Here is a 13,328-nt window from a genome sequence, read left to right as displayed (position 1 = left end):
ATGAAAACTGAGCCATGGAGCCATCAAACCGGGATCCTGATTAACACTCCACAATCCAATATTGTCGCTTTGCCCACTTGCGCAAACTTTTAGGGTCCTTGGTAGGTGATTTTTTATTGCATGCCACTCTGAGATCTTTAAAGAGAGGGCAACTAGAAATACATAAATAAATAACACAAACATACATGGGCAGTTATGTAGCCTAGAGGCATCCTATCCTCTCTGTTCTTGAAGCTGAGCAGGGTCTGCCCTGGTTAGCAACTGGATGAGAGACACCAATGAATACCAAGTGCTGTAGCTATATTCATAGGAAGGATCTCCCAAAAGGGCAACTCACATGCAATTGCTTTGCGTCTTTGTGTCCCCAAAGGCCAATTAGATGCTCAGAAAATCTGAAAATCAATTATCTATTAATTATATTCTATTCTGAGGAGTATAGACGGCCTTTAGTCTTCCCATTTTATCCTCACAACAACCCTGTGAGGGAGGTCAGAGCAAGACAGGGCTATTTGCTCAATGTCACCCAGTGAGCATCATGACACAGGCTGCAATGTGTGAGAATTAACGCAGCTTGACAGACTTCCGTGGAAACCTGGGATTTGTAGTTTGGTGAGATATTTAGCCTCTTGTCAGAGTGAGCTCCAGTGCCCCCAAACTACAAATCCCGGGATCCCAAAGGATGGAGCCATGACAGTGTCAGACTGCATTAATTCTGCAGTGCAACGCAGCCTACAATGTATAGTGCTATGATTCCACTTCAACTCAATAGGCTTTCGAATTCTGGAGTTAGTAGTTTAGGGAGGCGCAAGTGTCCCTCTGGCTGAGAATTCCCAATGCCACCCACAGACTACAAATCACAGGGTCCCAAGACGTGGATGCTGCCATGGCAACATCAAGTGGGACCAAGTGCTCTAATAGCATTGTGTGATAAGTCTTCTAGTGAGCCACTGGCTACCAAGGAGTATCCAGCCTTACAGATCTGCTATAGGGACAGGTCTGGTTTCATGTGCACTCTCTCTGCCATGTATGCCCCAGAGAGACATCTTCCTCTGGTTCCAAAGCTCTTTGCTCACCTTTTGAAGGCCGACGCAGAAGCGCCTGAAAACTCCTTCATGTTGCCACCCTTCGGCATGGAGGATGACACGAGATGGTCCCCTCATTCACCCAGACCAAGAAGTCTTGTTGTCATTGTGCGGGAAGTTGCAAATGGACCGTCCGGTCAGTTCTTCAAGCCCATCTATGCCCTGTCAGTGCATCTTAGCACCACCCAAGGTTCCCTTTCAATTCCTTGGGGTCTGTTTGACAGCACTGAAGTACATACACTGAGATACCACAAACAGCGGCTGTTGCTGCTGTTGTCATGTGCCTCAAGTAATTTCCGAATTCTGGTGACCCAAAATCTATTTTATTGGTTGTTGGTTGTTGTTCTTCTGTACTGTCAGTCGTTCCGAGTTAGGCAATCCGAAGGTGGACCTACCATGGATTTCTCTTGGTAAGATTTGCTCAGATGGCTTTGCCTTTCCCTGAGGTTGAATGAGTGCAATTGCCTAAGATTACAGGGGTCCAACCCTAGACCCATATCGAAGCTGTGCATATTCCTCCTTTTTAGATGTATATCATTAGGGGCAAACGATATCACGAACGTAGGCATACCTACAACTGTCTGGATGTCGAACGGACAATCCCAAATACTCCTCTGCCACCCACTTTTTCCAGCTGCTTTAAAATGTCCCAGTTTCTCTCTCCCCTTCTCCCACTTTCTCCCTTAATCCTCATATTCAAAATGCAATCCAGAAAATAGAATTCAAGATTTTTGTGTCTTTTTCAGGCATGTGACCATGTTCTAGAAAGTTTGTTCCTGACGTTTGCCAGCATCTGTGGCTGGCATCTTTAAGGAATGCGGTGCAGATACCAAAGCCACCGATGCTGGCGAAATGTCAGAAAAACCTTCTAGAACATGGCCACATAGCCTGAAAAAACACAAAAAATATGGATGCCAGCCATGAAAGCCTTCAGGTCACAGTATAATTTGGTCAACTCCACCGGGGAAAGAGGAGAGGAAGGGGCAAATCTTGTCCTTCCCAGTAGATAAAGGCAAATGCAAACTGCTGCAGCCTCTCCTAGTTGGTGCTCTCCTCAGTAATAACACTTGCACCTGGGCCACATGCTGATGTTGCTTTGACTGCGCATGTCCTGCAAAAGGTTGGGTTTGCAGTGACATTGTGGAAGCCGAAGGAAAACGGCACGCCTGAGCATGACGCTTGCCCTCTTGTGCTTACCAGATGCCCCTGGCGTCGGGCCGTCGCGGGCCATGCGGGAGGCGAGCAAAGTGGGGAGACGGCGTTGTCAAAGAGGAATGGTCTCGATGAGCTCGCTGGCGCTGCATCGGTCATCTCTTCAGGGGATAGTATTTGCCCTTGACCCCCCAAAGGCCCCAGCGGCAATCAGTGGCAGGACCAGGCCGGGGGCCGGTCCCAAGGCCTTGCCGGGCCGCATCTGGCCCGCGGGCCGCAGGTTGCCTACCCCTGCTACAGAGCATATGAAAACTGAGCCACGGAGCCATCAAACCGGGATTCCTGATTAACACTCCACAATCCAATATTGTCCAGTTTGCCCACTTGCGCCAACTTTTAGGGTCCTTGGTAGGTGAGTTTTATTGCATGCCACTCTGAGATCTTTAGAGAGAGGGCAGACTAGAAATACATAAATAAATAACACAAACATACATTTGGCAGTTATGTAGCCTAGAGGCATCCTATCCTCTCTGTTCTTGGAAGCTGAGCAGGGTCTGCCCTGGTTAGCAACTGGATGAGAGACCACCAATGAATACCAAGTGCTGTAGGCTATATTTCATAGGAAGGATCTCCCAAAAGGGCAACTCACATGCAATTGCTTTGCGTCTTTGGTGTCCCCAAAGAGCCAATTAGATGCTCAGAAAATCTGAAAATCAATTATCTATTAATTATATTTCTATTCTGAGGTAGTATAGACGGCTCTTTAGTCTTCCCATTTTATCCTCACAACAACCCTGTGAGGGAGGTCAGAGCAAGACAGGGCTATTTGCTCAATGTCACCCAGTGAGCATCATGACACAGGCTGCATATGTGTTGCAGAATTAACGCAGCTTGACAAGACTTCCGTGGAAACCTGGGATTTGTAGTTTGGTGAGATATTTAGCCTTCTCTGTCAGAGTGAGCTCCAGTGCCCCCACCAAACTACAAATCCCAGGATCCCAAAGGATGGAGCCATGACAGTGTCAGACTGCATTAATTCTGCAGTGCCAACGCAGCCTACAATGTTATAGTGCTATGATTCCACTTCAACTCAATAGGCTTTCGAATTCTGGAGTTAGTAGTTTAGGGAGGCGCAAGTGTCCCTCTGGCTGAGAATTTCCAATGCCACTCCACAGACTACAAATCACAGGGTCACAAGAGATGTTGCCATGGCAGCTAAAGTGGGACCATAGTGCTCTAATAGCATTGTGTGATAAGTCTTCTAGTGAGCCACTGGCTACCAAGGAGTATCCAGCCTTACAGATCTGCTATAGGGACAGGTCTGGTTTCACGTGCATCTCTCTCTGCCATGTATTGCCCCAGAGAGACATCTTCCTCTGGTTCCAAAGCTCTTTGCTCACCTTTTGAAGGCCGACGCAGAAGCGCCTGAAAACCTCCTTCATGTTGCCACCCTTCTGCATGGAGATGACACGGAGATGGTCCTCCTCATTCACCCAGACCAAGAAAGTCTTGTTGTCATTGTGCCTGGAAGTTGCAAATGGACCGTCCGGTCAGTTCTTCAAGCCCATCTATGCCCTGTCAATGCATTGCTTAGCACCACCCAAGGTTCCCTTTCAAGTCCTTTGGGGTCTGTTTGACAGCACTGAAGTACAGTACACTGAGATACCACAAACAGCGGTTGTTGCTGCTGTTGTCATGTGCCTTCAAGTAATTTCCAAATTCTGGTGACTCCAAAATCATATTTATTGGTTGTTGGTTGTTGTTCTTCTGTACTGTCAAGTCGTTTCCGAGTTAGGGCAATCCGAAGGTGGACCTACCATGGGATTTCTCTTGGTAAGATTTGCTCAGATGCCTTTGCCTTTCCCTGAGGTTGAATGAGTGCAACTTGCCTAAGATTACCAGGGGTCCAAACCCTAGACCCATATCCAAGCTGTGCAATATTCCTCCTTTTTAGATGTAATATCATTTAGGGGCAAACGATATCACGAACATAGGCATACCCTACAACTGTCTGGATGTCGAACGGACAATCCCAAATACTCCTCTGCCATCCCACTTTTTCCAGCTGCTTTTAAAATGTCCCAGTTTCTCTCTCCTCCTTCTCCCACTTTCTCCCTTAATCCTCATATTGCAAAATGCAATCCAAGAGAAATATGAATTCATAGATTTTTGTGTCTTTTTCGGGCTATGTGACCATGTTCTAGAAGAGTTTGTTCCTGACGTTTTGCCAGCATCTGTGGCTGGCATCTTTAAGGAATGCTGTGCAGATACCAAAGCCACAGATGCTGGCGAAATGTCAGGAATAAACTCTTCTAGAACATGGCCACATAGCCTGAAAAAACCACAAAAAATCTATGGATGCCAGCCATGAAAGCCTTCAGCCTCACAGTATGAATTCGGTCAACTCCACCGGGGAAAGAGGAGAGGAAGGGGCAGAATCTTGCCCTTCCCAGTAGATAAAGGCAAATGCAAACTGCTGCAGCCTCTCCTAGTTTGGTGCTCCTTCCTCAGTAATAACACTTGCTACCTGGGCCACATGCTGATGTTGCTTTGACTGCACTTGTCCCTGCAAAAGGTTTGAGGATTTGCAAGGTGAGACATTTGGAAGCCGAAGGAAAACGGCACGCCTGAGCATGACGCTTGCCCTCTTTGCTTACCAGATGCCCCTGGCGTCGGGCCAGTCGCGGGCCATTCCGGAGGCGAGCAAAAGTGGGGAGACGGGCTTGTCAAAGAGGAAATGGTCATCGATGAGCTGCTGCTGCTCCGCATCGGTCATGCTCTTCAGGGGATAGTATTTGCCCTTGAACTCTCCGGACAAGCTGTTCAAAGCTGCCATGCACAAAAGTAAAAGACAGGCTTAGGATCTGCCAGGTGATGGGCCAGATAGTTTGCCAAGGGCTCCTGCGTCATTCTCACCACTTGCTGCCCTCACCTTTGATGGAGAGGGCCTCTATGGCACGGCGCTCCCCACGGCTGCAGTGGGGGGGCAAGGTGTACCCCTTGATGCTGCGCCCCGTCCGCACACGGCTACTGAAGACGTAGTTGGGGTCCAGGTCATCTCCACCCTGCAAAAAAAGGAGACAGGCAGGAGTGGGATTGCTATAGCCATACCAACATTCATCTGCAGGGAGAGGCGGGATATGAATTATTATTATTATTACTATTACTATTATTATTATTATTATTATTCTCAGCCACTTCAAGCTGCCTTTTTCTGAGCCAAGTGTAGGGTAAGGATGGGGATAAAGAAAACCAAAACCATATTTTTCCAAGGGCACAGAAACCAGATGAGAAGAATCCAGGCCTTCAGAGAATTTTTGCATTTCAGGACTTATTCTGCGCAAAATTTGCAGAATGGTTGTTTTGAGCAGAAAGCAGCATTTTCTATGCAGCCTCTTAAAAAGCCTTTTCAGGGCAGGAAGTTGCATTTCTGTATAGAAACGTTATTTCCTGCTTCTTGTGCGGAAAATGATGTAAGTGGGGACTTTTTCTATGCAAAATTTTCACGTGGTGGTTTTGGGCAGAAAGCAGCATTTTCTATGCAGGGAAAAGCCTTTTCAGGGCAGGAAATAACATTTATTATTATTAAAACATTAAAACAACATTTAAAAAAACACTTTAAAAAGTGTGATTAAAACTGTAAAAAGCTAAAAAATTTAAACACACAAAATTTAAAACAAGGAAAGTTTAAAAAATAACCTAAACCACCCCCCCCCCCAATTTCTATATATGCTGTTTACTGTGCAGAAAATTGTCGTATTCTGTGCAAAGCTGGCTAGCAGTTGCTTTGTGCAAACTTGGCACGAAATTGTCTTCTGCTCAGTCGTTTTGCACAGTTGTGCATGCAATGTTTGCATGCAGTTGTCTTCTGGAGCGGAGGGGACAAAAACCTTTTCTGAGCAGGACGTTCTGTATAGACTGTTTCCCACAGAGAAAACACTGTGACTGGAGACGTATTCTGAAGAATATGGATGGCTTTGCATAGAAAACATCGTTTTCTACCTGGGTGTTTCCTGCAGAGAAAATAATATTTCTACGCAGGAAATTTTCCGGCTGCAGAATAACATAGCAATGGGGTCTATAGGTGGGGAGTGGACACAAGGCAGTTGTCCATCCAGGCGGAGATCCAGTCCATGCGCCCAGATGTGGCAGCAAACCTTAAGATGAACTCCAAGATATGGCAACTCCCTCCAAGGGTTTTATTGGTAAGATGTCTTCAGAGGAGGCTTGCCACCATTTTCCTCTGAGGCTGAGAGAGAGTGACTTGCACATGGTTACCATGTTATGCTAAAGTTTTACGGTCCTTTTTGCAGCTCTGTATCCCAGGATCTCATGCGTGCAACATCAATGTGCTTCCTTCATTGCATGCATGAGATCCCGGGATACTTCTTCTCCCTCCCCAACACCAAAACCCTCACCTTCAAATTCTCATGGTTCAGGTCTGTCTTATGCTTGTCGGTCGGTTTGTAGCCACTGTGACGATCTTGGATGACGGGGTCAAAGAAATCCTTGAAGACATCATAGGATTCCTCATCACCGGCCACGCAGCCGACAGTCATGATGAAAGGATGACCTGTATGTATATAAAGGCAGAGGGGATGCAATGTTAAATGATGGTGATAGATAGAGCAAAAGAAATCCACAAACTGCCAAGAAAACAGGAGGCAGGATATGTTTATTTCATTTATTCCATTTCTTAGCGTCTGCTTGAGCGCATTGCATTCTGCTCAGGCAAAATCCCAGCATGAAGCTGGACTGGGTGAATGACAGGGCATTCTCCCAGAGGTTGGATGAGCTGTTTTTTTGGGGGGGGATTATGACTCTCAGATTCACACTGATGAGAGGTTTTTGGGAGTCTTAGTGTGGAGGAAAATATATTTGGACTACAATTCCCAGTGGCTATTGTCTGGGGGGATGCTGGGAGTTGTAGTCCAAACAAGTGACATTTCCAAACCCCTCAAGCACCTGCATGGGACTTCTCCAAAAGAGCAGGAACCCTTCTGCATTGCATAATCATAGCACTATGATGCCACTTTAACAGTCATGGCAACATCCTATGCAATTATGAGGTTTATACAGTTTGGTTCCTGGACACACACACACACCATGGATAACAAAATCCATGGATGCTCAAGTCCCATTAAATACAATGGCATAGTGAAATGGTTTCCTTTATATAAATGGCAAAATCAAGGTTTGCTATTTAGGATTTATTGTTTTCAAGCTGTGGATGCTTGAATCTGTGGATAAAGAATCCATGGAGAAAGAGGGCCAGCTGAAACTTTAAATAGCTTTTTCCAAACTGTTGCCATGGGAGTTCAAGTGGAAACACAGTGCTACAAAGGATATTCTGCATGAAAGGAACCGGGGCAAACTGATTGACCAGCCTCGTGTCAAAAGCTTGGAGAGGTTACTTCTGAGTTGGGATGACCACTCCCAGAGTATTGGGATACAGGGAGCTGCAGTCCAAGAGACGAAAGCTTCCCACGGTTTTTTTTTGGGGGGGGGGGTCCTGTTCTGAGCTGGAGGCCGGGGCGGGGGTCCTACTGACCTGGGTTGTCCACTCCGGTCTGGATGGCGTCGTCGAGGGTGAAACCGCTGGGGGTCTCCTTGTCTCTCAGCTTCTTGTACATGTCCAAGGTGAGGACCTTGGCCATGTGGTTGTTGTGCTTGGAGAGGTCAGGGAACTCCTCTTCCGTCTTGAAGTTGAGCTTGTACTTGTTGTGGGTGTTTCCGAAAGGCATTTTGGCGGTGGATGGGACAAGTCCTACCATAAGGCAGAGCAAAAGCAAAGGGGCTCAGTTGAGGGATGCAACCCATTTGGAACAATAATTTCTAGCATTGCGGTCACTTAAAGCTTCAGTTGGAGCATTTAGGAAATAAAGTTTTTTAGGCATCCCAAGGAAAGAAGCAGCCCAAGCGACCCAGGGAATGCAAATACAGCCAAGAGAAGGGTTCTGAATCTGTAAATAATTTCCACGTTCTCACTCTTTGCAATGCTAGAATTCGGGGAATGAATCCTTATTTGAGGGAGCTATACCTTCTTTTTGCCTCCACCAGTAGATAGATCCCTTGGTATATACCACTGACCATCTCCATTCCCAGCACCTGAACCCTATTCCAGTTTGGCTACAGCTGCATCTGCACTATAGAAGTAATGCAGTTTGACACTGCTTTAACTGCCATGGCTCAACGCTATGGCACCCTGACATCTGTAGGGTTTCATGTGCATGAACCTAAAAGCAATGTACTATGGACCCTTAAAAAGGCCATGTGGCACACTGGTTTGAGAGTTGGATGAAGGTTCCAGGAGACCAGGGTTCGAATCCCCACTCAGCCATGGAAACCATTTGGGTGACCTTGGCCAAGTTCAGTTCAGTTCGGTTCAGAGGAAAGCCATGGCAAACCTCCTCTGAATATATCTTGCCAATAAAAGCTCTCACTTTTAAGAGGCAGCATGGTATAGTGGTTTGAGTGCTGGACTAGGGTCCCAGGAGGCCAGGGTTCGAATCCCTGCTTGGCCACAGAAACCCAGTGGGTGACTGTGGGCAAGTCCTATTCTCTCAGAGGAAGGCAAAGGCCAACTTCTTCTGATACAATTTTGCCAAGGAAACCTTAGGAAAGGTTTGCCATGAGCTGGGGCTGGCTTGAAATCCCATGAGAACCACCACCAAGCAAAAACCCTAAGCGCCTGCAGATGTTAGATGAAGGTTTCCAAGAAAGAAAGGGGGGGAAAGTGAGACACCAAAGCTGGCTTGAAGATCTTGAAACTGAAAAAGAAGAGGGCAGGGATTGACTTTTCTGCCTTCTGCGGGCATCAAGCCTTGAGGACCAGGGCCAATGTCAAAGCACTGAGGTCGACTGGCAGAGAGGGCACCAGGCATTGCGCAGACCCTCCAGGCTGCCAAGGAAAGAAACTCCACCCCCCTCCACCATCCATTTGCCCCCAGTGAAAAGCCAGGGATATTTTTAGCCACCCTCGAAAGAAAGAAAAAACCATTTTATATATAGCTGCTGGTTTTGTCCAGAAAAGGACGCTGGCGCAGAAGAGGACTTGGCTTGCGAGCTGAGGCCGCATTCCAAGGGCTACTTTTGCAAAGTGTCAGCAGCAGTCCCTGGAGGAGGAAACCCAATCTCTGGCCAGTCGAGGAGCGGGACAGGACTTGGCAGAGAGACACCAAGAAAGGAAGGCAACCCCAAACCTCCTTTCTCTCACCCTCCACGAAATGCCAGCGGCAAGGAGAAAACCCCAGGCGGGCGAACATGCAAGGTCACCCAGAGATCTGATGTCAACGGTGCCATTCTAGGCCACCCTAAACCTGGTATCTCCTATTCTCTCAATTGCAACCTCTGTGTAGGGGAGAACATAAAGTAATATAGGCCCTCCTGATACCCCACATTCTATAGTCCTCCCCTCCCAGTTCTTGCATGCTCTTTTGAAAATGTGCATGCTTTTAAAGGGGGGGGGGAGCCCTGAAAGGAATGCTTTTGCAGCCAAAGTTCATGCATCTGTCGCTGTCCATTTCTCACCCTCCCCACCCGATCTTCCAATGCAGATCTGGACCTGGCAAAGGGCTTTTTTACCTGACAAGGAGAATCAAAGCCTGCAAATGTTCCCGGGGGCTTTGGTGCTGCCTTCGCTCACTTCAGCACAACAGGTGACCCAAGTGTCCAGCTCAGACACCTAGCATTATATACCCTCCGCTTGGCTCCCATTGGCTGGCCCTGGACTAGGAGCCTGGCTGTGATTGGTCGCCGCTGCCCCTGGCTCTGGCTGGAGATTTGGGCTGGAGTCCTTCCCACCAGACCTGGGCTGCCTGCAAAGGGGTTTGGTCACCCAAGGAGTCCCCAGTGGAGCTCAAATGATTCCTGGGCATCTCCTGGACTGAGACTCTCTTTGGCGCAGAGTCGAGGCCCAGGAATAATCTGTGAAGTTGCAAACGATAAGAGTGCCTCTGAACATGTGAAGGGTGCTCCTCCCAGAGCTTGGAGAGCCATTTCTTATAAGTCATTCATTCTGTGGTTTGTTCCAGGGTTTGGAGTGTTACTTCTTAAATGAAGCTGTGATAATCTGGATTTTGTTGTTGTGTGCCTTTGAGTCGTTTCCAAGATATGACATCCCTAAGGCAAACCTATCATGGGGTTTTCTCAGCAAGATTTTTTCAAAGCTATCCTCTGAGGCTGAGAGAGCGTGACTTGCCCAAGGTAAGCCAATAGGTGTCATGGTCGAGCAGGGAATCGAACCCTGGTCTCCCGAGTCCTAGTGCAATGCTAAAACCACTATGCTACGCTAGTTTGCAATATCAGCATGCAAAGTGGTCTTGTAGCACCCTGGAAAAGAACTGTGCAAAAGAAGTTGTAGCATGAGCTTCCATAGACTTAGGTCTGCTTAGGCATCTGAGGAAGCAGACCACATCTATGAAAGCTTATGCCACAGTTTCTGAGATAGATAGTGAGAGCCAACGTCGTGTAGTGCTTTGAGCGTTGGACTACAACTCTGGAGATTAAGGTTCGATTCTGCGCTTCAGCATAGAAACCCACTGGGTGACCGTGGGCAAGTCACACTCTCTCAGCCTCAAGAGGATGGCAATGGCAAACCCTCTCTGAAGAAGCTTGCCAAGAGAACCCCTTCATAGGGTTGCCTTAGGGTTGCCATAAGTCAAAAATGGCTTAGAGACACACAAGAACAGCAACAACAAGATAGATGGAAGGCAGCCTTTAATGTTCCTTTACTGCCTCAAAGACAATCACTGCCTTAATATTTCTTAGAGTTGCATCCTTTGGGATGCTTCTGATGGATGATGCCAGAAGAGGCTTTGGTGGTCCAGTTTGAACAGATCATTTCAGAAGGGGCTCCAACTTACCTATCCTAATGTTCAGATAGGGTTATCTTAGGTCCCAAATTGGAGTCCATGCCCTTGGCTTTTGCTTTATGATGGGGAGGATAACATCAGGAAAAAATAATCCAAAAACTAGTTCAGAGCAAAGGATTCCTCTTGTTTCTTAAAGTGGCCAAGTATATGCTTGAAAGATGCCATCAGTTTGGGAGCGAAGGCAAGGCTCTGTGTTGTTTCCCTTTTCCCAAGAGGTAGATTGCTTCTGGTCCTGGAAGCTCCGCTGAGCAGCCATTGCTGGAGCCAACTCTCTTCCATGGATCGGCATAATTCCTCTTTAAGACCTTCTAAGCCAGCCTCCGTTATTGCATCCTCGGGCGACACATGCCACACATTTCCCCAGCCCTGTGTGAGAAAAGTCTGTTGTGTTTCTCCTTAGGCCTTGGAAAACAGGGTTTGGGTTGGGAGTGTGTTTCTAAAGACAGGTTCTCATCTTTAAATGAGTCAGAATTGTGCCCTTCTCTTTCATCGGTGGGTCTCACTCCAGCCCTACAAAGGGAAGAGCAGACTTTAAAAGTCAGGGACAAAAGAAAATTAGAACTTTAAATACATACATACATACATACATAGATGTGTTTCTATTGCTTGCTCCAGAAAACCCCACAATAGGTTTGCCTTAGGGTTGCCATAAGTCCAAAATGTGTTGAAGGCATCCAAGAACAAGAAGAAGAAGATATAAAATGGCAATCTTTGTTTGGTTTTGTTTTGTTTTTTGGATATTTTAAAAAATATGTTTCCAAGCCATGGATGGTCAAATCTGTGGCTGCAGAATCGGTGAGTATGATGGGGAGATTGTAAGTATTTATGATCCCCAAAATCTCACTCTCTGCAATGCTACTTTGGGGTCCCCCGTTACTGCTTTCCTGCCCTCCTTCTTCCTCCTTTTCCAGACCTACAACTGGCATCTGCCACCTGCTCTGAACCCGCCCCATTCCAAGGCTGGCAGGTGTAGAACAGATGTTGTCTGGTCTTTCTAAATGGAGGAGACCCCCACCAGGCCTTCAGCAGCTGTCAAATAAGAAAATACATTCCTGGGTGCTCATTTCACACATAATATTGGAAACTGGAGCTTGGACAGATGGGAGAGGGCTTAATCCCCCTTCTCCCATCTTCTGCTACGATGAGGGAATACCACTCGTTTTAGGTAAGATGCAAAAACGATGCCATAAGGAAAGATGTCGGAAAACATGTCCAGTGGTAGCCGTCTTGGCCATACAGCAAAGTACAATAATGTCCAAAGTCCCCAAAACAGGGATACTTTTATTTGTTGTGGTTGTGTGCCTTCAAGTCATTTCCAACTTATGGTGACCCTAAGGTGAACCTATCATAGGGTTTTCTTGGCCCATTTGTTTCAGAAGGGGCTTGCCATTGCCATCCTCTGAGGCTGAGAGAGTGTGACTTGCCAGAGGTCACCCAATGGGATTCCATGACATAGCCAGGATTCAAACACTGGTCTCCCAGTGTCCTAGTCTGACACTGGAACCATTAAACCACGCTGACCCTCATTTGGACCAACCAAAATGCATAAAATACATTTTGCAAGTTTCCGAAGTTCTACTGCCTGTTTCTTCAGGCAAAGGTTTTAAAAACGAAACAGGAGAAAGCAAAAAGAAAAGGTGATGCCAGAGTCATAGGCTTGCATTCTGTCAAGCTGCTGCTGTTGCCCTCAGTTAAGATGTATGGAAGGATATCCATGTAGTCAGAGGCCATTCCTCCCTTTTGGCCAGATGGGCTCTGAAAAGTCCTCTGTCCTTTGCAAGGATATATAATAAGGATGCAGGTAGCCATGCAAAGGACAGAGGCAGCTTGGAGTTTAAATTTTATTTCCTGGGCCCAGGAGGTAATGATGCATACCTTTCCACTGTCCCGACTGACCAGGAGCAGTATCTATTAACCCTCTGCCATCCCATTTTCCCAACTGCTTTTACAATGTCCTGGTTTCCCTCTCCTCCTCCCACGTTCCCACTTGGTTCTCAGCTTACTCCAATTGCTGCAAACTGGGTTAAAAATCCAATAGTAATTGGCACTCCATTAACTCAGAAGAAGGGAGAGGAGAAGGGGGCAGAATATTGCCCTTCCCAGGAGGCTTAGGCAAAAGGAGTTAACTGCATCCTCTTATAACTTGTGTGCTTAATAATTTTGGCCACCTTGACCACACTCTGATATTGCATGGCCATATATTGTTTTGGCATTAGAGAGG

The 13,328-nt window shown here is 46.9% G+C and overlaps 1 protein-coding gene across 1 annotated transcript in view; it reads right to left on the bottom strand.

The window, feature by feature from the left end:
* The window catches only part of CKM (creatine kinase, M-type), an 11,636-nt gene extending 1,669 nt beyond the window's left edge, over positions 1-9,967 (bottom strand). Inside the window, exons 1-6 of the mRNA XM_042440942.1 lie at positions 9,819-9,967; positions 7,786-8,001; positions 6,653-6,807; positions 5,167-5,299; positions 4,892-5,063; positions 3,635-3,758 (exon numbers count right to left, since the gene is read on the bottom strand). Of these exons, the coding sequence (XP_042296876.1) occupies positions 3,635-3,758; positions 4,892-5,063; positions 5,167-5,299; positions 6,653-6,807; positions 7,786-7,978 (777 nt within the window). The 5' untranslated portion in view covers positions 7,979-8,001; positions 9,819-9,967. The remainder of the gene's footprint in view (positions 1-3,634; positions 3,759-4,891; positions 5,064-5,166; positions 5,300-6,652; positions 6,808-7,785; positions 8,002-9,818) is intronic.
* Between the last annotated feature and the right edge of the window lie 3,361 nt (positions 9,968-13,328).

This window comes from Sceloporus undulatus, chromosome 9 (genome assembly GCF_019175285.1).
Source record: "Sceloporus undulatus isolate JIND9_A2432 ecotype Alabama chromosome 9, SceUnd_v1.1, whole genome shotgun sequence".
Taxonomy (NCBI): domain Eukaryota; kingdom Metazoa; phylum Chordata; class Lepidosauria; order Squamata; family Phrynosomatidae; genus Sceloporus; species Sceloporus undulatus.
The sequence above is the reverse complement of the archived record's forward strand: the minus strand, read 5'-3'. Positions and strand labels throughout refer to the sequence as shown.